The following is a 25,010-nucleotide window of genomic DNA, read 5'->3' as shown; positions in this document are numbered from 1 at the left end:
ATGCTAGAGGAACTCGCGCGCGGGCGTCGTGCACACGAGCGGCTCGCGGCTGCGCGCATGGAGCGCGGCCAGCGCATGCTCGTCGCGCGAGGCATCGGCAAAGCGCAACTCGACCCAGCGCTCGGCGTCCGCGTCGCGCTGCGTCGCAGCGCCCGGCGCGCCGCCAGCGCCGCCGGCGCGTGGCGCGCCGTCCGTGCGCAGCGACACACTGAGCGGCACAACGTGGCGGCGGCCATCGCGCTGAGCGTCGCTTTCGTCGTCGGAGGCGGGCGCGCGGCGGCCCTGCTCGCTCGCCTGCGTGTGGCAGTCGACGTGCTGCATGGACGGGCGCATCTGCTGCACGGCGTGCAGCGGCACCAGGTGCAGCTCGCCGTTCTGCACGGTGCCGATCATGTACTGCGTCGCGCGCGGCACCGTCGCGCTCTCGAGGCAGATGCAGTCGAAGCGCAGCGGCGCCTCGGTGCCGCGCTCCTGCTTCACGGCGGCGGCGCCGGGCACGCCGATGCGGCCCATCGATGCGCAGCTCTCGGCCAGCTCAGCCCCGCGCTCCTGGTTGTACACGGCCTCGCGCATGTCGAGCGGGAGCTCCATCTCGACGCGGTCGCTCCGCGGCCGCCACCGCGCCGTGACCCTTTGCCCACGCTGCGCAGCCGTCACCGGCACGGGCAGCGGGCGCCCCCGCGCGTACAGCGGGTACTGGAACAGCTCAAGCTGCGCACTGGATGGTAGCGACGCCGAGAGGAACACGGGCAGCGACACGGCCGGCGCCGTCTCGTCGCGCGCCGTTGCCATCAGGGAAGGAGGCAAGCCACGCGCCTCCATCACGTGGCCAGCGTCGGTCCGGGCGGGCCGCGGCTTTCCCTCCCCCATGTTCGCCAAGCTCGCCTCGACGACTGCTGTGCGCGCTGTGCCGCGCATCTTTGCCTCGCGCGCTGCGCCGATCGCTGTTGCGACGGCTGCGGGTGTCGCTGGTGCCTCGCTGTTCGCTGCGCCGCGCGTGCAGCTCGAGGGCCCGCGCACCATCGCCGGTGAGTACAAGACCGCTGGCGAGCGCAGCTTCATCATGATCAAGCCGGACGGCGTGAGCCGCCAGCTGGTCGGCAAGATCATTGACCGCTTCGAGTCGCGCGGCTACAAGCTCGTCGCGATCAAGTCGGTCGTGCCGTCGGAGGAGCTCGCGCGCGAGCACTACGCGGACCTCGCCGCGCGCCCCTTCTTCCCGTCGCTCGTCCAGTACATCACGCAGGGCACGCCCGTGATTGCGATGGTCTGGGAAGGCAAGGACGTCATCCGCCAGGGCCGCCGCATGGTCGGCGCGACGAACCCGCTCGAGGCGGACCCTGGCTCGGTGCGTGGCCAGTACGCTGTGAGCGTCGGCCGCAACATCATCCATGCCTCGGACGGCTTTGACTCGGCGACCAAGGAGATTGGCCTCTGGTTCCACGAGAAGGAGCTCGCTGCATACGAGCCGATCACCTGGTCGCAGGTCATGGCCGACAACTAAGTAGCTACGTCCACCAGCGCCATCTTCGTGCGTGCACGCTGCGTGTTTTTGTCTTTTTCCACGCCGATCTCGACCGTGCACCGATCAAAGATGCCCAGCGTCACGTCGCGCGCGAGGCCTGACAGCGCGGCGGGTATCGTGACGCGGTACTCGTCCGCCTCCAGCGCACACTCCCCACGGAAGGTGATCAGCCCCTCCAGGCCGTACTGGCTCACAAACACCGCGACGCCGTTGCGGAACGTGCGCACGACATAGGCATGCGCACGCAGCAGCGTGCCGGTGCCGCGGCCCACGTCCATCGCGTCCGCGCCGTGCTCCGCATTGCGTGCGCGGATCGCGAGGCCCACGTAAAACTCGACCGACGCTCGGCCGGCCATCTGCGCGAGGCGGTGCCGTTTGTTCACATTCTCGAGCACATGCTCCACCCACGCCTTGCTGTGCAGCTCCGGCGGCAGCGGCTCGTACTCGATCGCCGCCGCCAGCTGGCGGTGCGCAAGCACGTCCGCGTACCGCCGGATCGGCGACGTAAAGTGCGTGTACATGTCCATCGCCAGCCCGTAGTGCCTGAACGCCGTGCGCGCCACGCTCCCCGTGCAAAAGTACTCGGCAGACAACATGCACCGCGTCGCAAGGATACGCACGAGCGTGTTGAACGCGGGATCCCGCGCGTCCACACACTTGTCGAGCGAGTGCGCCAGCGCGCCGGAGGATGACACATCCAGCACCATCCCGCGCCGCTTGCGCAAAATGTCCTGCAGCGTCTCAAAGTTGTCCGACGGCGGCGCGGCGTGCCGGCGCAGCACGCCCGTCGTAGGGAACGCCTCGTAGATCCGCCGCGCCACACTCGTGTTCGCGAGGAGCATAAACTCCTCCACCAGGCTGTTCGTCTCGAAGAGCGCCTTCTGCTCCACATCCACCGGCGCACTCGACTCGGCACTCGGCATGTGGATGCGCACCTCGGGGCTCGCGAGGTTCAGCGCACCATGCTCCATGCGTGTGCGGCGCAGCTGGATCGCCAGGTCGTTCAGCAGGCGCACACTCGTCGTGATCGCGTCCGTGCACTTGGGGTCGTCCTTGCGCCGCTGCGCCTCCTCGTACGTGAAGGCCGCTTGACTCGCAATCACCGACTTGAAAAAGCGCACATTGACAATCTGGGCGTCCGGCGTGAGCTCCCACACCACACTGAACGCCAGGCGCTCCACATGGGGGCGCAGCGAGCACAGGTTCGTGCCCAGGAGGTGCGGCAGCATATCAATGCGCCGGTCGACCAGGTACACGGTCGTGCCGCGCGACGCCGCCTCGGCGTCCATCGGCGTGTCGGGCCGCACAAAGTGCGACACGTCTGCAATATGCACGCCCGCCTCAATATGCCCGTTCGGCAGGCGCTTTGCGTGCAGCGCATCGTCAATGTCCTGGCACCCCGGCGGGTCAATACTGCAGATGACCTCCCCACGCAGATCCACACGGTCGCGCCAGATCGAGGTGCTGCGAGCATCGTGCGCATTCGCGGGCGGCACCGTCCACGCATCGCCCTCCGCTGGGAGACACGCAAGAATGGCCTGGCTGAACGGCCGGTACGGCACATCGTACTCGAGCAGCAGGCTCTCCTGCTCGGCCGCCTGGCTTTCAATCGCACCCAGCGAGCGCACAAAGTGGCCCTCGGGGTACCGCGACGTACTCGGCCAGTCGTCCAGCGCCACGAGAATCTTGCAGCCCAGCAGCGCGCGCGCGTTGCGCGTGCGCAGGCGGATACGGGGTATCTTGCGGTCGACTGGCGATGCAAACAGCGTCTGCGCGCCGAGCGTCGCGAGCTCACTTTCGTTGACAGACGCCGCATCGATGTGGGCGACGTACGAGCGCCAGTTCCGCCGCGCAACGCCGACGATGCGGCCCGTTGGCTGCCGCTCCGCCCCCGAGACGGGCAGTTCTTCGTGCGTGAGTACTGGCGCAGCCTCCTCGTCCTCACTGTCGTGCTCGCGCGCATCATCATTCCGCTGCGCAGCCTCAGCATCGCGCACTTCGTCCGAGGCGCCTTTCCACTCGCTCTCGGGCAGCAGCGCCACGTACACGACGTCGCCATCGACGGCACGGTTCATTGACTCGCGCCCCTGCAGTAGCACTGGCTTGGCGAGCGCCTCGACGCGCACCGAGCCTTCGAGGAAGTTGTATGCATTCGCCTGGAAAAAGCCGCGGTGCAGCGTGCCGGCACGCACGCCGGCCTCCAGCTGCTCTGTCGGCCAGTAGTCGTCAAACACACGTCCGTGTGCGGCGGGCGTGTCGAGAGCGCGCGCAGAGAGCAAGTCCTCGAGCTGCTCCGCCTCGCGGAAGCCTGTGATGTACTCGCGCACACTGACGGCCGGAACGCGGTCCATACGAGCCTTGTGCACATTATCCACGTCGTCGCTCAGCAGGAGCACAGATTGCACATGCCCCTTACCGAGATGCGAGCGCAGGTGCGCCGCGTACCACGCCGTGGCCTGCCGGATCGCGCGGTCGTTGCAGTTGTTCGGGGACTCGCCGGCCTCACGTACCACGTGTGTGGCGGCGTGGAACTCATTATAGAAGAGCCAGAAGCGGCGGTCAGGGTCCATGAGCAGCGTGCGCAGGCGGTTGTACAACGGCATGCTCCGATGGCGCACCTCGTTTGCCACCGTCTGGAGCACAATCACATCTGTGAACACAGCCGACTCAAGCACGTCCATCTGGTGCAGCACCACGTTCGTGTCTACAACCACATAATGCTTCTCTGGCAGGTACGAGTTGGCAATGCCCTGCTCGCTGAGCACCGCCCGGGGTGTGCCCGGCTCACTGAGCAGCGCGCAGGCGTCGCACGCCACACACCCGCATGGCACATCTTCGCGCTGGTACGTCTCCTGCAGCACCTTGAGCACTTTTCCGCGCGCCGTTTTCCGGCGGAACTGCACGCGTGACGCGGCGATCTCCGCATCGGTGCGCGGCCGCTTCTGGATCGAGATCGCCATCGTGCGAGCGGTGAAGAGACCTCCACACGACAACCGCCAGGCGCTGCGCTCGATCCTGGTTGGCTCACACGTGACATGACGTGATTGCCGTGGCGTTCATCCTTCCTCCTGCGCCTCGGCTAGTCACGTCGACGAAGGTTGCTCTCACAATACGATGAGCGAGTCGTCCGTGCAGGCCGTGTGGCATGTGGTTCGCAATACAGTGCGTGCCGCTGTGACGGTCAAGACCAACGAGACGCTCGTGCCGACCGATGCGCCGGCTTCGCTGCAGCTCGAGTCGGTGAATGCAAGTGCCGACGTCGGCTCTGTCGTGCACAGCCTCCTGCGCTCAGAGCCCCACGCAGCCGCGGCTGTCCTGCTCGAAGCGAGCCCGTCGACACTCTTGCGCCTCGTGCCGCACCTCCCCGCACTGGCCAAGTCGCCTGTGGTCTTCCACATCAAGACGCATGGTCAGCATGCGGATGTACTCCTACTGCGTCAGAGTGGCTGTGCGATGCTCTATTCGAGCACCGCCGCGGACGCAGAGGCGCATGCGCTCGTCGCACACCAGCTCGCGGCGCGCACGCACACCGGCGTCATCCACTTTTTCGACGAAGGCGCGCCGACCTCGCTGGCCGCTGCCAGTGCCCTGCAGGCAGCTGTGCCGGCTGAGGCTACATTGGCCACGCTGGACGAGGCTGTGCTGGATGAGGCCTTTGCCGAGGCGTCGCGCATCCTTGGCCGCGAGGTCGTGCCGTACCGCGTGTACGGCACAGACGACGCCGAGGCCATGGCGGTGGTGCTCGGTGGCGGCGCAGAGGCGCTGGCTGACAGCGCTGGCGTGCGCGTTGCTGAGCTGCACCTCGTGCGCCCGCTGCTGCCTGCGCGCATCGTGGCCCTTGTGCCTACATCGGTGCAGCGTATAGCGGTGCTGGAGCAGACGCCGCAGCGCTCGACGCGCCTGGCGCCCGTGTTTGTGGATGTGGCAAGTGCGTTCCAGCACGCTCCATCGCGTGCGGCGCCGCAGCTCGTGAGTGGTCAGCTAGGCACGGTGGATACCAACGCCGGTGCGGTGCTGAAGGAGGCGCTCCTGGCCGAGTCGCTCCCGTCGTCGCTTACGATCGGTGCGCCGCGTGCGGCTGACGCGCCGCGTGCCGTCGTACCCGTGTCCCAGCCGCCTACGCACGAGCATGCATACCATATTATGCTGGAGCAGCTCTTCCATGGGCGCCTGCAGGTGGTGAATGCGCCGCGCGAGACGACCGACCCGGCGTCGCTGAGCCCCGAGTACGCTCTGGGCCAAGTACTGGCGCAGCTGCGCAAGGCTGACGAGGCAGTGCGTGTGGCTGAGCGTCTCGTCTCTTCGGCGCCTGCGCCACTCGCCGAGGCGCTGCGTTCGTGGCTCTCTGTGCGTGCGGATGGTGCACGTGCGGCGGCGGCGGCGGCCGATGTCCAGGCGGAGCTGCGTCACGCGAGTAGCGCGGACGCTGAGGCGCTGCGTGCCCTCGCCCCTGTCTCGCGCTGGATTGTTGGCAGCGATGCATGGGCGTACGACACGGGCATGGGTGGTCTACACCATGTGATGTCGTCGCAGCGCAACGTGAACATGCTTATCTTTGATACGGTGCCGTACTCGAAGCGCAACGAAGTTCCGCTGCACCAGCGCAAGAAGGACATTGGCCTGTACGCAATGAACTACGGTGGCGTGTTTGTGGCGAGCACGGCGCTGTACTCGGACTACACGCAGATGGTTCAGGCGCTAATGGAGGCGGACCGCTTTGACGGTCCGTCGATTGTGCTGGCGCATGTGCCGTACGATGGAGCTGAGACGCCGGCGCTGGAGGTGCTGCGTGAGACGAAGCTAGCCGTGGACTCGGGTTACTGGCCACTGTACCGCTGGAACCCATCGGCGGCGGACGGCCAGGTGTTCCGTCTCGACAGTGTGCGTGTGCGTCAACAGCTACAAGACTTTTTAGACCGCCACAACCACCTGACGCTGCTGGCCAACGAGCGTCCTGCGCTGCCGTACGACCTGACTGTGTCACAAGGTGTGGCGCTGCGTGAGAAGCAGCGCCAAAAGGCGAAGGAAGCGTATGACCAGCTGCTTGGCGCGCTGGAGGGCCCGCCGCTGCTGGTGCTCTATGCGTCTGACAATGGTAATGCCGCCAAGGTCGCGCAGCGCCTGACGACGCGCGCCAAGCTCCGCGGTCTGGGTGCGCGCGTGCTGACCATGGACGACTATCCGCTGGACGAGCTGGCGAACGAGCCGAATGTGGTGTTTGTCACGTCAACGGCTGGACAAGGTGAGCCGCCGCAGAATGGTCGCTTGATGATGAAGGCGCTGGCGAAGCAGCCTGCCGGTCTGCTGACTGAGGCGACGCGCTTTGCCGTGTTTGGTATGGGCGACTCGCACTACTGGCCGCGCCCCGAGGATGCGCACTTTTACAACAAGCCAGGCAAGGACCTCTACAAGCGTCTTACGGAGTTGGGTGCGAGCCCTCTTGTGGCGCTTGGTCTGGGTGACGACCAGGATGCCGACGGATGGCAGACCGGCTACAAGGTGTGGGAGCCGCAGCTGTGGAAGGCGCTCGGCGTCGACTCGGTCACTGTCACTGAGGCGGAGCCGGAGCCGATCACGAACGAGCACATCAAGATTGCCTCGAATTACTTGCGGGGTACGATTGTGCAGGGTCTCGCCGACGAGAGCACGGGCGCGATCGCCGAGACGGACACGCAGCTGACCAAGTTCCACGGCACGTACCTGCAGTACGACCGCGACACGGTGGATGAGCGCAAGGCGGCGGGTCTGGAGCCCGCGTACGGCTTCATGGTGCGTGTGCGTATGCCGGCGGGTGTATGCACGCCCGAGCAATGGCTGCAGCTGGACCAGGTCGTGGAGGAGTATGGCGGCATCAAGTCGCTGAAGATCACGACGCGCCAGACTGTGCAGTACCACATGATCCTCAAGCGTCACATGAAAGCGGCGATGCAGGGCATCAACAAGAGCCTGTTCGACACGATCGCCGCGTGCGGTGACGTGAACCGCAATGTGATGTGCTCGCCGAACCCCCAGCTTAGCGAGGTGCACGAAGCGATGTATGAGTTCTCCAAGCGCCTGTCCGACTTTTTGCTGCCCCGCATGAACGCATACCACGAGATCTGGCTCGACAAGGGCACGGACAGCTCGAGCCAACTGCTGGTTGGCGGTGCGGTGCAGGACTATGAGCCGCTGTACGGCCCGTACTACCTGCCGCGCAAGTTCAAAATTGCTGTGGCGCTGCCGCCGCGCAATGACGTCGACGTGTTTGCGCACGACATTGGTCTGATTGCCATCGCGGACGAGACAACCAAGGAGCTGCTCGGATTTAACGTCGCGATTGGTGGTGGTATGGGTGTGACGCACTCGATGAAGGCGACCTACCCCCGCCTGGGCAGCGTGATTGGTTTTGTCAAAGTCGAGGACGCGTACGAAGTGTGCCGCCAGGTGCTCCTCATCCAGCGCGACACGGGCAACCGCCAGAACCGCAAGCAGGCGCGTCTGAAGTATACGATCGACAAGTACTGGGGCGGTGCCGACAAGTTCTGCGCCGAGCTCGAGCGCCGCCTGGGATACAAGCTGGAGGCGGCGCGTCCCTTCCACTTTGACACCAACACGGACGAGTATGGCTGGAAGAAGGACTACCGCGGACGCTGGCACTGCACGCTGTGGCTCGAGAACGGTCGTGTGATCGACGAGCCGGGTCGTCCGTTCCGTACGGGCCTGCGTGAACTGGCGCGCATCCACCGCGGTGTGTTCCGCCTCACGCCGAACCAGCACATCATCGTGTCGGATGTGGACGAGGCGGACAAGCCGCGCATCGAGGCGCACCTGCGTGAGTACAACATGGAGAATTGGGAGCATACGGGTCTGCGCCTGAGTGCAAGCGCGTGTGTCGCGTTCCCCACGTGTGGTCTTGCGATGGCCGAGTCGGAGCGCTACATTTTCAAGCTCGTCGACAAGATCGAGCGCATCTACCTCGCCAACGGTCTCAAGCACGACGAAATCACTATGCGTATGACGGGATGCCCTAATGGTTGCGCGCGTCCGTGGGTCGCCGAGATTGCGTTTGTCGGCAAGGCGCCCGGTACCTACGTGATGTGCCTGGGTGGCAGCCACTCGGGCGACCGCCTGAACAAAATCTTCCGCGAGAGCGTCGGCGAGAAGGAGATCCTCGAAATTATGGAAGTGCTGATTCCTCGCTATGCACGCGAGCGCCTCGAGGGCGAGCGCTTTGGCGACTGGGTGATCCGTGCTGGCATCATTGCCGCTACGACGCACGGCGCCGCCTTTTACGACAACGTCGATACGACGCGCCCGCTCGTGTCTGCCGCGTGATCGTTCGTAGTTCTTATGCATGCCAACCGCGATCCGCAGTCTGCCGCGTGCCGGTCTACGATTGCATTCAAATAGACCAATCACATACTCGTACGGCATCTGGCAACCTCCACGACAACTAGTTTCTACTGTTGTTGCGGGGGAACGCGTCGGGGTCGCGGGCGCCTTTTGCTTCTTTTACGGACTAGACGGTTACCCAGCTAAACCACCTTTCCGCTGCTAGAACGTACGCCTTTCATTCGTTTCATGCGTTGTCTCTCCTTTCTTTTCGCAGTGGGAGCTTTGGCATCGCTGGGCGTCTGCGCTCAGACCGTCGTACGGACACCCGCGTTCAATGTCACCAACCTGCCTGACCACTGGCAGCGTGGCCAGACGGGTACGAACGCCTGCGGCAGGTTTGGCGCCTCGAGTCCCAAATCCTCGTGCCAGAACATTTTCGTAAACTCGGTGGATGACTTTTGTCTCTATGCCCCCCCCAGCAAGAACAAGACGGTAGGCGACTCGGAGCAGATCATGGTCGCTTACTGCACAAAGGCCGGCTACGGCACACGTCTTATCCCTGATGACACTCTCACTGGCGTGCACTTTCTGCGCACCAACTCGTTTGTGCAAGTTACCGGGCGCGGAAACATGACCAAGATTAATATCCGCAAGGGCGACGATGGCGGCGAGCTGGATCCCCACGGCTATAATGGCCTTGGCAACCCGATCGGCGGTCTTGTATGGACCCGCAGCGCGGCGAACCATTCAGGCGAGTGGACGCAGATCAAGGAGTGGAACCAGTTTATCAGCGATACCGACTTTAGCCTCCGTGCATGCTGGGGCCCGAATGCAACACAGTACTGTCCCCACATTTACGACGAGATGGGCTCATACTTTAACGAGCCAGGAGATTATCGTAAGCACTCATTTGACGAATGTGATGGCGATGCTGGGCAGTTCCCTGGCGTCTATGGCACATCTACCTTCTGGCAAGGCCAGTCTCACACGCCCGATCCTCATCCGCCTGGCGCTACATCAAACTGCCACACGTTTTCCTCGGTGCATAATGGGATCGCCCGCTCTCCTCTGTTTAGTGCGCATGTTCAGTCGCGCCGCATGTCTTTCCCCTCGCATACCCTGTAAAGTCATCTTACGCTCCGTCCCTCCTGATTTAGCCTCTGTCTTTTCGCATAATAGTTTCTTACTGCACGTGTTGATACTTCCACGTGGTCAGGTCACGGTACCTGCCCAAATCATGTCTGCGCTCTCTGTACTGAACCCGAGTAAAGCGGCCAATCACGTCGCCTGCGGGGACAAGTGATCCGTGCAGGCCTCCCAGAATTGAGGAGTCTCTTGCTCTGTCTTCTTCGACCATGACAGATAACGCGCTGCTTTCGCAGATTCTGGCAGGCATATCAGAGTTGCGTCGCGAAGTTTCGCGCGTGAGTGACCGCCTCGACTCGCTCGACCGCGAGCCTGGCACGCCCACGTACCCTCTCTTCTCGCCCAGTGTGTCTCCTGGCAAGCGCCTCAGCTACGCGTCGTACCAGTCGTCGCTGAACAGCTGGGCACCTGAGAATACACGCACGGTTGCGCCGCAGCCTGCGACGCTCCTACAAAAGCCGCCTGTGTCATTGAAGGCGACGGACCCCTCGCTGGGTCTCTGGGTCGTGGTGCCTGCCGGTGGTGCGGGTACGCGGCTGTGGCCGCTTAGTCGTCAGAGCTGCCCCAAGTTCCTGCTCGACCTCACAGGTGGTGGCCGCACCCTCATCCAGAATACGTGGGACCGTCTGCTGCCCCTCTCAGGCGTAGACAAGTTTATGGTCGTCACTGGCAATGCACATGTCGATGCCGTCTCCGAGCAGCTGCCGCAGCTTGTCCCCTCTAACGTGTTTGCGGAGCCGTCTCCGAAGGAATCAATGGCCGCCATCGGTCTTGCTGCGGCCGTGTTGCTGCGCCGCGATCCCGAGGCTGTCCTTGGCTCATTCGCGGCCGATCACATTGTGTCGGGACAGGATGCGTTCCAGTCGGCGGTGCGTGAGGCCGTGGTGGTGGCTCGCGAGGGATTCCTCGTCACGATTGGCATTGCGCCCTCATACCCGTCGACGGGCTTTGGCTATATCAAGCTAGGCGACAACCTCGAGCTGAACGATGCGCCGAACGCACACCGCGTGCTTGAGTTCAAGGAGAAGCCCGACGCGCGCACGGCCAGCGCCTACTTGTCTACTGGCGAGTACCGCTGGAACGGCGGTATGTTTGTTGTTAAGGCGAAGACGCTTATGTCACTGCTCGAGGCGAATGTGCCCGAGCTGTACGCGGGTCTGAACACCATCGCCGATGCGTGGGACCAGCCGAGCCGCTCGATTGTGCTCAAGGAGGTGTGGCCGACGCTCCCCAAGATTGCGATCGACCACGCCGTGGCGGAGCCTGCGTCGCGCGTCGGCAAAGTCGCGGTCGTTCCGGCTACGTTCGGCTGGGACGATGTCGGTGACTTTGCATCTCTCTCGGACCTCATTCCCGCCGAGAAGAACGAAGCGCGTGTGCTTGGCGACCCCTCGCTCGTGGTGACCGAGGGCCAGGTCGGTGGCATTGTTGTCCCTGCGTCGGGCCGCAAAATCGCCTGCTTGGGTATGGACGACGTGGTCGTGGTCGACACGCCGGATGCGCTGCTCGTTACTACGCGTGCGCGCAGCCAGGACGTGAAGAAGATCGTCGCCAAGTGCAAGAAGTCGAACCCTGAGCTGTGCTAGAGCGTAGGATACCTATAGACCCTACTGGTATCGCGGTTGCGCATTATCCTTGGCGCTACTGTTAGTACTTTGCACGCACCTGCTTATGCTTAGCATTCCTGCTGCAAATGACATAAAGACGACCCTTGCGGCGCACGATCGCACAGTAGCTGCACAACTTCTTCACGGAAGAGCGCACCTTCATGCCGCGGGCCATCGTCGGAAGCGGGGGGGGAGGCACAGCAACACGTGGTGTCGCCTGCATAGGCAGGGCCATCGAAGGCATCATCGCACGCGCCGGCACGGCAGCCTGGCGCAGGGCCGGAGCCAGCGTGCGGAGCAACATGGTAACAGAGCGACAGACGGCACGGCTCGAGAAGACGAAGTTGGCACGTGATCGAAACCCTCCCTGCTGCTCTCCCACGCTGCGTCGCTGGTCGATGGCGCCGGGGCTCGCGGCATGGGGCATCACGACCTCTGAGCAGCTTATCCAGCTACTTAAACAGAACAAGAAGGGAGAAAATACGCTCCCAGGCTCAAAGATCCAGATTCTCCAGAGCGCGTGGGCTGACGATCACGTCTATGTGCCGAAAAAAGCGGAACTCCTGCTCGACTGTGCGCTCGAGCTGGTACTTGCTAGCACGCGCACGCCACACTCTGAGTCGACGCCCAAGTTCCTTGACAGTGCATACTGGGCATTCCTCGGCACGCTGCTCGCCTCGGCGCATCTCGACGAAGAGCACTTGCACAGCGCCGTGGCAAAGCACAATGTCTTTGCGCTAGTGGCGGCCCTCGGCCCGCGCATTTCGTCGGACTTGTGGCACGATGTATGCCCAGTGCTCACAGTGGTCCTTCCGGTGGCCATCCGACGCATTGGCGCTGGCCAAGTCGACACGGTCAATGCGTGCTTCCGCGATCTCTTGCAGGCCATGCCGACGGTCAGCGAGCCACGCCACTGGCCCGCGACGCGGCGCCTCTGGGATGCCATATGCATGCGCTGGTCGCCACTCTTGGAACTCGGCGCGAATGCAAAGAAAACAGCGCGCTTTTTTGTCGCGGAGTCGCTCCTGCCCTGGGCGCACGCGTTTGCCGCCTTGGCCGACCACGATTCGGACGAGGCCTCGGCTCTGCGCGATGCACTAGGCGTGGTGGCTGCGCGCTCGCTCAGTGGCGCACCTGCTCTTGGTGCACAGGCGGGCCCCACGCTGCCCGAGTCGGTCGAGAGCCTTGTGCCTGCGGTGACCGAAGCGCTGACCGGGCCCGACGCACCGGCGATGCTGCCGGCCATCCCCGCTCTACTCGAATATCTCGTGGAAAGCGCACATCGCCGCAATTCTGTGCAGGCACCCCCGCTGCCGATCCGGCAACAGGCGCTCGACCGGTTTTTGGCGCCTATCTGCACGTCGCTCCTTGCACGGCCAGACAGCCTCACAGTACTGTGGCACCTCGTGCAGCAAATTGAGCGCCTGCGGCTGTACCAACCAGGCGGCGATGACCATGACGCATGGCTGGCCCTATGGACGCGCCTACAGAGTCACACGCTCTCTGTGCTCGACACTGCGTCAGAGGCGGAGACGCGTCGCGTGTGCTTCGACATGAGCACGTCGCTCTGGCACAGGGAAGCAGGTCTTGTACGGCCTGCACTCCCCTATATTCTTGCCCGCGCTGTGCCTCTGCGCGACGACGATGTGGCATGGCCTGCAGCTCTGGCGTTTGTACACACGCTCTTGCACGATATGGCGCAAGAGCGCCGCATGCCTGAGCTGCTATCCATCCTGCGTGCGACTATGGCGCGCGTGTGTGATACAGGACCTGAGGATGTCGGCGCGCGGCTCGTGCACAGTCCCGTGCTATGCACGCCCACAACGCTGCTTTGGCGCAAGCAACTTACCCAGCACGTGTCGGCCGCGCAGTCGGAGCCCATGTGGCACGATGCGCTGGCTGATGCGCAGCGGCACATGTCGCCACCGACGCCCCAGCTTGCATGCGCGCTGCACGTCCTGCTCCTACTCGCACAAACGCGGCCCATAGTGGCCGAGGTTGCGCATCTCGTGGCGACTTGCCTCGACCTCGGCGTCGAGGCGTATGTGCGCGGTCAGGCACCGACCCAGCAGCGCCTCCTAGCTGGTGCACTGCGTCTGCACACAGCCCTTACGGTCCAGGGCGCGTCTGTACCGCCACTGCCCCTGGACGCGCTGTGTCGCTTGCTCGGAACGGATAGTACGCTCCCCGAGGTACGTGTGGAAGTGGTCCGTGCCCTGTGCTGCCATGCAGAGCGTACCCAGACGCTTCCGCCCATGCCCAAGCTGCCCGACCTTGTACGTGCCGGCCTCGAAGGGCACACTGTCGAACCCTGGGACGGCCAGGTATGGGGTCTGACGGCGCATGCGCAGGAACCTGTCGCGCTATGGCGCCTCCTCACGACGCGCTGGGCGCCTGTTGTGGATGCCCATGCTCCTGAGACCTTGCTCAACGACCTCGCCGTGATCTTCACGGCCACGCTTGCACCCAGCGCCCCGTCACTGCTCGCCAAGCTCAGCGTGCAGGCGCTCCACGACGCGCACTTTCTGGAGCTTCCGCGGTGGCGCCACGCGCTCATGGCCCCACTGGCAGCTGCACTGGACGTCTCGTCAACAGCGCCAAGTGCCGTGCGGCTGCTTGCCTGTGTGCCGACCGAGTATGTCGGTCGCGACGCAGTGCACGCGATCGCGCCGGGGCTTTGGCGGCTGACACGCCGCGCGACGCCGGATCTTATCGGGACTGACGCGGCGCTCCTCCGTCTCCTGCGCCGCTGGCTGCACGCCTACGCCCCCGCCGCAGCGCCGCCCTTTTCGCTGGCAGCCTACCTGGATACCCTAGTGCAGTGGCCCAGCCTCCCACACTCAGTGTCAGAGCGCGCTGCTTTTCTGACCAGCAGCATGCAGCTGGTTGATGCACTCCTCTCCCATGCGCCGGCGGCAGTGTGTGTGCCAGACGTGCTGGCCGTCCTGCAGCGTGCTCCGGCCGGCTGGGGCGCGACTGTGGCGTTGCATGCGCGATCGCAGCTTCTGCGCTGGGCCGCTGCAACGCATCCGCCGTGGGCCACCGAACTTGTCCCTGAGACCACCGCGCTGGGCGAGGCGGTCGAACAGGCTGTGGCGCCGCTCACGCACAGCGCACGCGTAGCCACAGATGCTGGCAATCTCGCATGCACACTTGATGTGGTCGCTGCGCAGCTCGAGCTCCGCGCGCCTAGTGCGCCGTCGCTTGAGCCTGTACTGCCATGCGTGTTGACGCGCCTCGAGTCCCTCACGTTCGCCGTGCGTGCTGGCGAGATTCCCGCCGCTCCCACACGCCCCCTCGCCACGAGCCTCCTTCAAGTGCTTGTTGCACTCGGCCCGCATGTGGCGCCTGCCTCGCGATACGTGGGACTAGGTGTAGCTTTAGCCCAGCTGCTTCGCACGTTTCCCACAAACGACCATTTCTCGGCGATCTGGGTCGCGCAGGTCGCTCGCATGAACCCGGACGACTATGAACGCACGCTGCACGCGCTCAGCTCGGCTCTTGAGCCGGGCACGGCGTGCAAGCCGCCCGAGTGCGCGGCGCTCTTGCAGGTGCTAAGTCTGCTCCTCCAGCACGGCGCACCTGGCACGGGACGCCCGGCGCGCATGCACTTTTCCGCGCTGCTCGTGCGCTTGGCCGTGCTCCTTCCCGACATGCCTACAATCACGCTCGCGGCCGTCCAGCTGTTGGAGCATGTGTGCCAGAACCGTGCGCGGATGCTGCGTGCACCCGATGTGCCGCGACTGTTGGCGCTATTGGGTCAGGTCGTAGGCGCACGCTCGTCGCCACCTAGCGCCGCGGACGCCTCGGCCATCTACCAGAGCGTGTGCGCGACACTTCGCGCCCTCGTGCGGCAGCGCAAGGATCTCGTGCGGCCGTGCCTGCCCCACCTGACGGACCTAATTGCGCGTCTGTGCCTGCTGCTCTCGAGCTTTGTGCGGGCGCATACCGGCGAGGCGCTCGTGCGTGAGATCGCCGCAGCGCTACCAGCATGGCTGGACGTGGCTGCTGCACCGCTCACTAGCAGCGAGGCGCGCGCACTCGCGCGTTTGCTCTCTGAGCTGGGAGCCAAGACGAGCACAGCGGCGCCGGCTGCGAAGCGTGCGCGCCTCTCGCACGCCACCACCGAGTCGCTGCGCAAGCCCTTGTCGAAATATGCCGTCTACATGCTGCTGGCCTATGTGCGAAGTGCTACAATGCCATACACAACCATCGCCGCGGCGCTGCGGACCGAGCTGCAGCCGGGCCTCTTTGTGCTGTGCGATGTGTGCGGCGAGCATGAGCGGGATGCCGCTTTGAAGCATGCGCTCGATGCAAGTGGCCAGGTGGTGTTCCAGGCCCTCTGGGCCGATTGGGAGCGCCAACGATACAAGGGCACCTAATTAAATTGATGTGCGGGCGGCCGTTTCAACGCGCAGCGTCAGCATGAGCAGGCCCGCCACGAGGAACAGTGTCGCCGATGTGTAGATGGGCGGGTCCGTCGACGTTGTGTAGATGTAAATGAGCGTCGCGACGATACCCATTAGACGGTTAAGCATGGCTGCGATGCCGTCCGCCGTGCCGCGCAGCGGTGCAGGGAACGACTCGGGCGTATAGCAGTACAGCACACCATACATGATGTTCTCGAAAAAGTTCGTCACCGAGAAGAAGGCCAGCTGCCCATTCGCATTGGCACCCACACCCGTAAAGCCAAACAGGAACACACCCGAGAGCAGCGTACCAATGGCCATAGCGCCGCGTCGGCCTGAGCGCGGCCACGTCACCATCCACGCGCCAATCACACTGCCGGGCACACCACACACGGATATAATCACATAGTTGCGGTACGTCTTAGACAAGGAAGTGTCACCCGACGAGCCAAGGTACGCCACGATGAACGAGTTGAACAGGGGGTATGCAAGACCAATGAGTAGCCACAGGAACCAGGTCATGCTTGTTGTGTATCCGAGCGCCCAAGATGAGAATAACGGCTTGATCTGATGGTATAGAGATACGTGCTTGGCATGGTGGACATTTTCACGCACCTCCGTGAACCAGTTCTTACAACGCGCCACGAGTCCTTTGGGCTTTTCGGGCACCTCCTCGTACTCGTCTGCGGGCGGCTCACCGGCAGCCTCGCGAAGCGAAGCCACGGTCAACATGCCTTCTGGCAGCGGCTTGCCGCACAAGGCTGCAAATTTGTGCATCGCACGTACAGCCTGCGCATCGCGGCCATTGGCCAGGTAATACTTGGGACTCTCCGGTAGGGGGAACACAATAAACCGAACAAAGAAGCAGAAGAGCGTGTAAGCGCCGGTCGTGAAGACGACATAGCGCCAGCCGAGATTCAGTTCGAGCCATCCTTGTGAATTGTACAGGTTGCCGCAGTCCTCGTGCGTAGCACAGTTCCAGCCAGAAATGAAGCCCCAACCAATCAGCGAGGTAACGAGCTGGCCGAGAGACCACGACACGGACAGGAGCGTCAGTAAGTACTGGTGGCTACCTGGCAAGAACTCGAGGAAGAGCATACCGTCCACGGGCAGGCTACCACCAATGCCAAAGGAGGCTATGCCAAAAAGGCTCGCCAGCGCTGCAAACGACTTAGCACCGCCAGCCGCGATACCGAACACACCGCAAAGCAGGAGTGTAATGTTGAACGAAGGGCGGCGCCCGATAACGTCCGCGAGGTAGCCCCAGAATATAGAACCGACCACCGTACCGGCAAACATCGACAGGGTCAGAAATGCCGACTTGTGTGGCTGCTGCTCCAGCTCCTGAGCCGTGAAGAACTCGGCTCTCACTTGTGGCAGAATCAATGCGACCAGCTGAAGCCATGCATTGTCGACGAACCAGCCCATGCCGGCGACGACGAGGAGCCACCACTGCCAGGCATTCATGCCGATATGTTCGTTGATAATCTTGTTGAACACATAGACCTTGCGCGTGTACACCTCATCGACGGCGGCGACTTCGACATGTGAATGGCGGAGAGTCTCGGTGCCAGCATCCTCCGTCTTTTCAATGTCCTTAGGCCCTTCCACGTCCACGACCTTGGTATCGACGCCCGTCGCCATCGTGAGCCGGACTTAAGGTTATCACGCAAGTGATTGCCAACGTAGGCAAAACTCGCACGCACACGACATGCATACGATTGGTCAAGGAAGCGACGTTTCCCCACACCCGCAGCAGCTCAGCACTCGACTACCCTTTTTCTAATCACGTCAGTCCCAGAAGAACTGTGCCCAGAGCCACGAGGCCCAGAAATGAATCTATTGCGTTTATGACAAATCACCTAGCAGGGTATTATAGTGCTGTTCTGGCCGCTGTTTCCACACGTAGCGTGAGCATAAGCAGCGCACAAACGATAAAAAGACTGGCTGACACGTAAATAGGGGCCGAGGCATTATCGCCACCGTAGATATAGATGATGGAGGCAAACAGACCAAAGAGACGGTTGAGACTGGAGCCCACACCATCCGCAGCACCACGTAGCGGTGCGGGGAACGTCTCGGGAGTGTAGCAGAACAGTACTCCGTACATGATATTTTGCGTGAAGGAGACCACCGAGCTGAACGCAAGTTGAGAATCAGAGCTACCGCCCGCACCGGTGAAACCAAACAGGAAAACACCTGTCAGTAGCGTACCAAATGCCATTGCACCGCGTCGGCCACTGCGGGGTAAATCCACCAACCAGGCCGCCAGCAGCGAACCTGGAATACCACACACAGAGACAATTACGTAGTCGCGGTAGACCCTATTTTCAGGCTTCGAATCCCCGCCTAGGTACAACAGGATAAACGAATTGAAAAGAGGGTAGGCGAGACCAATAAGCGCCCAGAGTGCCCAGATCACAGCAGTCGTATATCCTAGTGCCCAACTTGAGAAGAGCGGCTTGAGATGGCCAAAAGGATTGTGAGAGTGCGAAGTTGTAACGTTTGTGATAAAGTCCTTGTACATGAACTGGAGCCTGCCTATCATGCTTGGCTTCATCGTCTCTTCCATGGTCACCTCCGTCATGTCGACATCTTGGCCTGCTGCGCTGCGCAACGTAGCCACCGTTAGCATGCCCTCTGGTAGTGGCTTGCCGCACATCTGTGCAAGCTTGTGCATTGCGACGACTGCATCTGCATCGCGTCCTTTGGAGATCAAGAACTTTGGGCTTTCCGGAATTCGGAAGATGAAAAAGCGTGCAATGAAGCACAGCAGCGTATAGGCACCGGTAGTGAAAAGGACATAGCGCCAACCAACATTGTGCGTGCGCCAGCCGCTGCCATTAAACTCGTAGCAGTTGGTGTCATGGCATGTCCACTTAGGGATGAAGCCCCAGGCGATTAGCGATGTAACCAGCTGACCCAGGGGCCAGAAGACAGACAGCAGCGTAAGAAGTTGCTGCCGAGCGCCAGGAAGGAACTCGAGAAAGAGCATTCCATCGACGGGCAGACTCCCTCCAATGCCAAAGCCGGTACACGCTAGCAGAGAACCCAGCGCCACAAAGCTCTTTGCTCCGCCAGCCGCGACGCCAAATACACCACAAATCAATAGTGTCGCGTTGAATGAGAATCGACGTCCCACGATATCGGCCGCGTAGCCCCAGAATGCCGCACCAAAAATTAGACCCATGTACAAAGCCGTATTCAGGAACGCCGTGTTCCGGCTCGACTCATCCTCCGGGTGAAATTCCTTGTATGCAGATGTGAGAATGACGGCAACCAACTGGAGCCAAGCATTGTCCAGGAACCAGCCCACACCCGATACAAGCAACAGGCCATACTGCCACCAAGTCATACCGATGTGCTCGTTCATGATCTTGTTCATGATGTACACCTTACGCTGATAGATCTCGTCGACCGCCGAGGCTTCCACATGCGAGAAGCCAGGGAGGTGATCCTCTTCCAATGCAAGCTCTTTTTCCTTGCGTCCTTGGAGCGCATCGACATGGATAGCATCAACATGTTGCACCTCCATGTCCGGCTCTTGCTTACTGGGCGGTGGGGATACGTCCGCCGTTTTGGCCTTTGACGTGAAGAAGCGCATGCTGGAATAAAGGCAGGCAAAGCGCGTGGGGAAAAAAGATCTTAAGAATGCGCAGCAAAATTCTAAAAATAAAAGATTTGACAAGAGTGGGATTCGAACCCACGCCTCAGGGAGACTGCGATTTTATTGTTTAGGTATTGCCGAAGCAAGCCTGAACACAGCGCCTTGGACCGCTCGGCCATCTTGCCCTTCCATACTGATCAAATTTCTGGGACAGGCTACATAACACCTGGCATGTACGCACGAACGACAAAAAGATGTGACAAGAGTGGGATTCGAACCCACGCCTCAGGGAGACTGCGATTTTATTGTTTAGGTATTGCCGAAGCAAGCCTGAACACAGCGCCTTAGACCACTCGGCCATCTTGCCTTCTGATGGTGGTACCTCGTCTGAATTGAGCTTATACAAACAAGAGGGGTAATTTACATAGCGCCTGAATCAGCATATGCGTTAGGACAAACTGTCCCAGAAGTCTACATTCTCCTCTCTGCGTCTTTGGACTTGTCTTGTCCCGCTTGGAAGATGATAGGCAATTGTTGAGCTTTTGTGAGTGGTTCTGTACAATTTGGCTTCGTCCACATGGATGGGGGCTAGCGGCGGTGGCATTCTGCTCAAGATGGGTGAAGGTGTGCCTTCCATATGTGTATGCACCATTTCCCTCTCGTAAGGAAGCGCTTCATTATACTGCCCATCGGCTTCGTATGGAACATCATGTGCATTTGGGTGACTGGGGTGGGCAGATGCGACATAGGATGGGGGGGTACTTTGCACATGAGGCCACGACGCGGGCCTGCCCAATGATTCTGTGTAGAATCGTGGTGGAAGTGGCTCTTCGTCGTCTCTTGTATAGCCAACGTGGCGCAGGGTCGGCCGTGGGAGCATGTACGCCCAGGGGTGCCGTGTCCCATACACATGGCGCGGCGCCATACGCATCTGCCTATTACTGTACAAGGTAGGAAGGTCCACCTGTGCAAGCAGGTCTGTCTCGGACATGTCAGTTTCGATAAAAAGACCAATGCCATGGTTATTCGCGGATCTCGGCGCTCCATACATGTTTGGCCAGGCAGTCCACGATTGTGTGCATGTGGAGACGCGTCGGGCCCCGCGTGAGACTGCCGCGCTCCCTCAGGGCCACGAAGCACAGGCGGGGATGGATGACTCGGCTGCACTGCTAGCGCGGTTTTCCTCCCGCCTGGATCCTAGCTTGATACTGGCCATCTCGCAGGAGCCTGGGCAGACTATGGAACAGGCAGTAGCGATTCTCGAGGAGCTAGCCGCTGCTGTTCCCGCCGATATGGTCTCTGATGAGTGGGAGTCGCGGGGGGATACGTCCCTGCTTTTTTTGCAGCAGACGTTCCCTGAAAAGCCAATGGATGTTCTGGAGCTAGCACTAAAGGATTCCCATGGCGACGTAGACATGGCAATGGATGGTCTGCTCGCCCAGGAGATGCTGGAGGCGGAGGCGGAGGCGGAGGCGTCGACTCCCTCGAATAGCGGCCGGGGCCTTGACCTGGAAGCGCTCTCTGCTGGACTCGCCTCAAAAAAGCCCAAGGCAAAGAAAGGCAAGGATAAAAAGGGCCGCGGTCCCGTTACTGTGAGTCTGACCGATCAGCGCAGCCCCCATCATATCCTGTACGCGTCACGAGCGGCACCCAAGCCGGCAGCACCGGTCGTGGTGGACACGGCCGGGCTGAACGACGAGGAGATCGCACGGAGACTTCAGAACGCTGAGCGCGATGCGGCTGAGGCATCAAGTGTGCCTGTCGCCGACCAGCAGTGGCTCCTGGCGTCTTCGTCGCTCTCACAGCTGGCCGTCTTGTTGGGCATGCCGTCATCCCAGGTCCAGCGCCTGTTCAATCAAGCCTCGTTCAACCTGCCAATCGCTATGGGCCGTGCCATCCAGCTGGCTGCATCGGACCCCGCGGCCGATGCTCTCGCCAGCACGCCAGACTTTCAGACAGCGTGCGACACGTTGGCTGCGATCACGGAGCGAGATGTGTGGCATATCGAGCGTCTGTTGCGTGCTACAAGGGGCCATCAGGATGCGGCGCTGGATCTGCTACAGCTGGAAGACGTGGTGAATGAGGCGGCTGATGGTCTGGGCGCCCGACCCGACATTCTGGACCCGAGTGGGCTGCTCCCAACGAATGGCCCGAGTGCGGAGCGCACCACTGCGGCCGTATCGCAGCGGATGAAGGTGACGGGCGGTGCACCTAGGTGGCTATCGAGTGACAGCGGGTCGTACGCCGGCCGTGCGTCGCTCGCGCCCACTCCTGCCGCAGGTGCCCAGCGTGCGCAAGCAGCGATGCAGGCCGGGCAAGCCGCCACTGTGCTGCCTGCTTCTGCGGGGCAGGTCGATGTGCTGGCGGGCCATACCGAGGACGATACGCCATATTCCCGCGAAGAGAGCTTGCGCCGCGCTGCCGATGCGCGCGCGCTGCGTGATGCTGCCCTGCAGCAGGCGGCGCGCTGCGCGCGGCAGTCACGGAGCACAGGTGTAGGCGGTGCTGCGATGGTCTATGCCGCAGAAGCGCGGAAGCACGACGCGACGGCGAGGCGCTGGCAGCTGCGGGCAGCGTCAGCTCTCGTCGAGCAGCGGAGCTTCGAGGCGGGCACGGGCGCGCCCTCGAGCGACGCGCCCACGCGCATTGATCTGCATGGCCTGACCGTGCACGAGTCGCTCACGGTCGTCGCGCAGAGCGTGGCGCGGTGGCAAAGCATGCCGCTGGGCGAGGCGCGCGTGCGATCTCCGCTCGAGATTGTGACGGGGCGCGGCATGCACAGCCGCCACTACCAGTCTGTGATCCGACCGGCGATTGTGCGCTACCTCACGCAGCGGGGCTTCAGCGTAGATGCGACGTCGGATGCGGGGGTCCTGTATGTCAAGGCCAAGCGCACCTAGCCAACACCTGCACGGCCAGGGCGACCCTCGTTGCCTTGCGTGGAGGAGACTTTGTGATAGGCTGTCTAGGGTTCATCGGGTGAAGGCCGCGTAGCTCATCGGGCCTGCATAGCCTGCCCCCGAGGCGAGACGCTGCGTGGCGCTTGTTCTCCGTTGGGTGTGGACATTGGCTGTAGCGCTGTCCTGCGTGGCCCTCCAGCTTTGTGAGCGTTTGGTCATTGTATGCACGCTGCGCGTGCACAACACTGACTGGGTGTAGCAGAGTGCGCCATGGAGGGTCCCGACCTTAGTGATTTGGACCTGCAGCGCGAGGTGCAAGTACTTCGTGCGCACCGGCGCTTGTCTGCGAGCCACCTCGCCGTTATTGATCCCGACTTTCCGGGTCTCACATCCTCCCCTTCCCCAGCGTATGAGGAGTCCCTCGATTCCTCCCTCAGTGCTTCGCCCGCGTCGTCCGCCGCTTCTACGAGCGCGTCGCCGCCACGCACCCCCGAGGCAGCGAGCGAGCCGTTCGATGCCAGTCGCTTCCAGGATGCATCGCCGATCTTTGGATCGTCACAACGCCAGCGGTACCTCGCGCGGCGGCAGATGCGCCTGGCCCAAGCGCCTCCCGGCACGTCGCAGCCCCTGCCCAAACCCTCCGCGCGCGTCGCGTCCGGCCCCAGCGATGAGCTGTGGGTCTCTGCCTCTATCCACCCCGAGGTCAGTCCATCCGAGTTTCGCACGTTTCTGCGCGAGCAGGCGGAGAAGAATGTGAGCCTGCATCCCACCGAACCTGTGGCGTCTCAGGACCTGGCCGCACGATACCTGGCGCGCTCGGCGTCGCTCACTCGCCGAGGCAGCTCGCTGCGGAGGCAGGTCAAGGGCGATGAACGCGAGACGCCCGACAAGGAGACGCCTGCACCTGAGCCGGCTGCGGCAGACGCTGCGGCCGCGTCCCCGATACCCCCCGCGCCGCCCAGCACAGACACGGCGATAGACAGGGCGCACTGGCAGCGGGCGCGCTCCATACCCCCCCGGCAGGTACGCGAGTCGCCGCGCTCGCACCGCAAGCCGCCGCCAGCGATCCCGCCATCGCTCGCGGCGACGCCAGAGACACCGTCGCGCTACGTGGCGCCGGTGAGCCCCGGTGGGCGCGCGCGAACGCACTCTGCGCCGCCATTGATGCCCGCCGCGCCTAGCCCGGCTGTGCAGATAGGCGAGCCGCGGAGTGGCTCGCCGCGTCCGATCCCGCCGGAGCCCAAGCTCACGCCTGCGGAGCTACGTGCGATGCTGCCGCAGAAAGGCGACCTTCCGCGCTTACCCCCGGATGCATCGAGCCCAGCGACGGCAGCACCGCCCGAGCGCCTGAGGCGACCGCTCCCCGATGTGCGGCAGGCAGCGGCGCGCCCTGAGCCGGAGCGCAGCGAGAGCCCCCGGCCACTCCCACGTGTGCCCTCGGAGCTCGACACGCCGCAACGGCGGAGCGAGGAGGTGCGAACCTCTCGCACCTTCGATGAACCGGCACGACCGCCAGCGTCACGAGACCGAAAGACGTTTGGGCTTTCGTGGTTCGGGCTGTCCAAGGACGACGACGATCTCAAGGCGCGGCGGAAAGAGCGAGAGCGCACCGACGACGAGACGCCGAGCACGCCTCGGCGCGAGAAGGAGACATTCCTTACCAACTTGTTTGGGAAGCGTCGGAATCTGGACTCGTACGACCTGCGGCTCCGCGCGCGGAACCTCTTTTCCACGTCGTCGAGCAGCAGCGCCGCGTCGGCGCCAAATGCGATGGACGTGCGCTACCCTCCCGCGACGGAGCGCACGCTGTATCGAATCTCACACATGAAACTCTCGAATCCGCGGCGCCCGCTGCAGCAGCAGGTGATCATATCGAATCTTATGTTCTGGTATCTCTCCGTGATTCACTCGTCGCTGGCGCGCCCCGCGCACGGGCCGTCTAGCACGGAGCGCCACGGTCTCGGCCCGAGCGACTATGACGAGCGCGTTCGGCGGGCCCAACCCGGCACCGCTCCTGTGGCCGTGCACACGGGCACCCTGCTACGCACCGTACCGCGCTACGGCGTGGCTCCTACGATGGTCGGGCTGTATGGGGCACCTGCGTCGCCGCCCACCTGGGCTATGGCGCCTGACGTGCAGCACACGTCGATGTGGCCACCTGCGTGGAGCGAGGCCCCGTCCGCGCCTGATACACCCCATGGACAGACCGTCGACGATGTGCATGTGCACTATGCGACGCCCGCGCCAAGTGCCCAGCCGATCGTGCCGCTGCCGCGCACTGCGCGAGGCCCCCTACCGCCTGTGCCGGCGGTGAACGGGCCGCGTCCTGCGCGACACAGCCACCTGGACCAGCATCTTGAGCAGGTGCAAGCGCAGGCGCTCTCGACGCAGCGCGCCCTGCGGCATGCGCGCAGCTCGCCGAACCTGAGCCGCGGCGCGGCGCGGCCCCCGATGCATAGATCCCATGCACCATAGATCCTCGGTCTTTCTTCGCCGCGTCTT

General features: G+C 62.9%; 11 protein-coding genes across 11 annotated transcripts; 7 read left to right on the top strand and 4 right to left on the bottom strand.

The window, feature by feature from the left end:
- Positions 1-3: 3 nt before the first annotated feature.
- MSY001_0474 (uncharacterized protein) lies at positions 4-822 on the bottom strand (the record flags this gene model as incomplete). The annotated part of the gene is made up of 1 exon (XM_018885560.1): positions 4-822. One exon carries the CDS (start codon positions 820-822, stop codon positions 4-6), a length of 819 nt encoding a protein of 272 aa, XP_018739103.1.
- A 46-nt stretch (positions 823-868) lies between these two features.
- Positions 869-1,504, top strand: MSY001_0473 (uncharacterized protein; the record flags this gene model as incomplete). Its single annotated transcript, XM_018885559.1, has 1 exon — positions 869-1,504. One exon carries the CDS (start codon positions 869-871, stop codon positions 1,502-1,504), a length of 636 nt encoding a protein of 211 aa, XP_018739102.1.
- MSY001_0472 (uncharacterized protein) lies at positions 1,501-4,485 on the bottom strand (the record flags this gene model as incomplete). The annotated part of the gene is made up of 2 exons (XM_018885558.1): positions 1,501-4,312; positions 4,346-4,485. The coding sequence occupies 2 exons, from the start codon at positions 4,483-4,485 to the stop codon at positions 1,501-1,503; spliced, it is 2,952 nt and encodes a 983-aa protein (XP_018739101.1).
- A 154-nt stretch (positions 4,486-4,639) lies between these two features.
- MSY001_0471 (uncharacterized protein) lies at positions 4,640-8,839 on the top strand (the record flags this gene model as incomplete). The annotated part of the gene is made up of 1 exon (XM_018885557.1): positions 4,640-8,839. One exon carries the CDS (start codon positions 4,640-4,642, stop codon positions 8,837-8,839), a length of 4,200 nt encoding a protein of 1,399 aa, XP_018739100.1.
- Positions 8,840-9,085: 246 nt separating this feature from the next.
- On the top strand, positions 9,086-9,964 carry MSY001_0470 (uncharacterized protein; the record flags this gene model as incomplete). The annotated part of the gene is made up of 1 exon (XM_018885556.1): positions 9,086-9,964. One exon carries the CDS (start codon positions 9,086-9,088, stop codon positions 9,962-9,964), a length of 879 nt encoding a protein of 292 aa, XP_018739099.1.
- Positions 9,965-10,194: 230 nt separating this feature from the next.
- Positions 10,195-11,571, top strand: MSY001_0469 (uncharacterized protein; the record flags this gene model as incomplete). Its single annotated transcript, XM_018885555.1, has 1 exon — positions 10,195-11,571. One exon carries the CDS (start codon positions 10,195-10,197, stop codon positions 11,569-11,571), a length of 1,377 nt encoding a protein of 458 aa, XP_018739098.1.
- Positions 11,572-11,592: 21 nt separating this feature from the next.
- On the bottom strand, positions 11,593-11,896 carry MSY001_0468 (uncharacterized protein; the record flags this gene model as incomplete). The annotated part of the gene is given in 2 exon segments (XM_018885552.1): positions 11,593-11,629; positions 11,640-11,896. The coding sequence occupies 2 exon segments, from the start codon at positions 11,894-11,896 to the stop codon at positions 11,593-11,595; spliced, it is 294 nt and encodes a 97-aa protein (XP_018739097.1).
- On the top strand, positions 11,754-15,974 carry MSY001_0467 (uncharacterized protein; the record flags this gene model as incomplete). Its single annotated transcript, XM_018885551.1, has 1 exon — positions 11,754-15,974. One exon carries the CDS (start codon positions 11,754-11,756, stop codon positions 15,972-15,974), a length of 4,221 nt encoding a protein of 1,406 aa, XP_018739096.1.
- On the bottom strand, positions 15,975-19,605 carry MSY001_0466 (uncharacterized protein; the record flags this gene model as incomplete). The annotated part of the gene is made up of 2 exons (XM_018885550.1): positions 15,975-17,605; positions 17,907-19,605. The coding sequence occupies 2 exons, from the start codon at positions 19,603-19,605 to the stop codon at positions 15,975-15,977; spliced, it is 3,330 nt and encodes a 1,109-aa protein (XP_018739095.1).
- Positions 19,606-20,657: 1,052 nt separating this feature from the next.
- On the top strand, positions 20,658-22,508 carry MSY001_0465 (uncharacterized protein; the record flags this gene model as incomplete). The annotated part of the gene is made up of 1 exon (XM_018885549.1): positions 20,658-22,508. One exon carries the CDS (start codon positions 20,658-20,660, stop codon positions 22,506-22,508), a length of 1,851 nt encoding a protein of 616 aa, XP_018739094.1.
- Positions 22,509-22,778: 270 nt separating this feature from the next.
- MSY001_0464 (uncharacterized protein) lies at positions 22,779-24,983 on the top strand (the record flags this gene model as incomplete). The annotated part of the gene is made up of 1 exon (XM_018885548.1): positions 22,779-24,983. The coding sequence occupies one exon, from the start codon at positions 22,779-22,781 to the stop codon at positions 24,981-24,983; it is 2,205 nt and encodes a 734-aa protein (XP_018739093.1).
- Positions 24,984-25,010: the final 27 nt, after the last annotated feature.

This window comes from Malassezia sympodialis, genomic scaffold (genome assembly GCF_000349305.1).
Source record: "Malassezia sympodialis ATCC 42132 genomic scaffold, msy_sf_2, whole genome shotgun sequence".
Classification (NCBI taxonomy): domain Eukaryota; kingdom Fungi; phylum Basidiomycota; class Malasseziomycetes; order Malasseziales; family Malasseziaceae; genus Malassezia; species Malassezia sympodialis.
The sequence above is the reverse complement of the archived record's forward strand: the minus strand, read 5'-3'. Positions and strand labels throughout refer to the sequence as shown.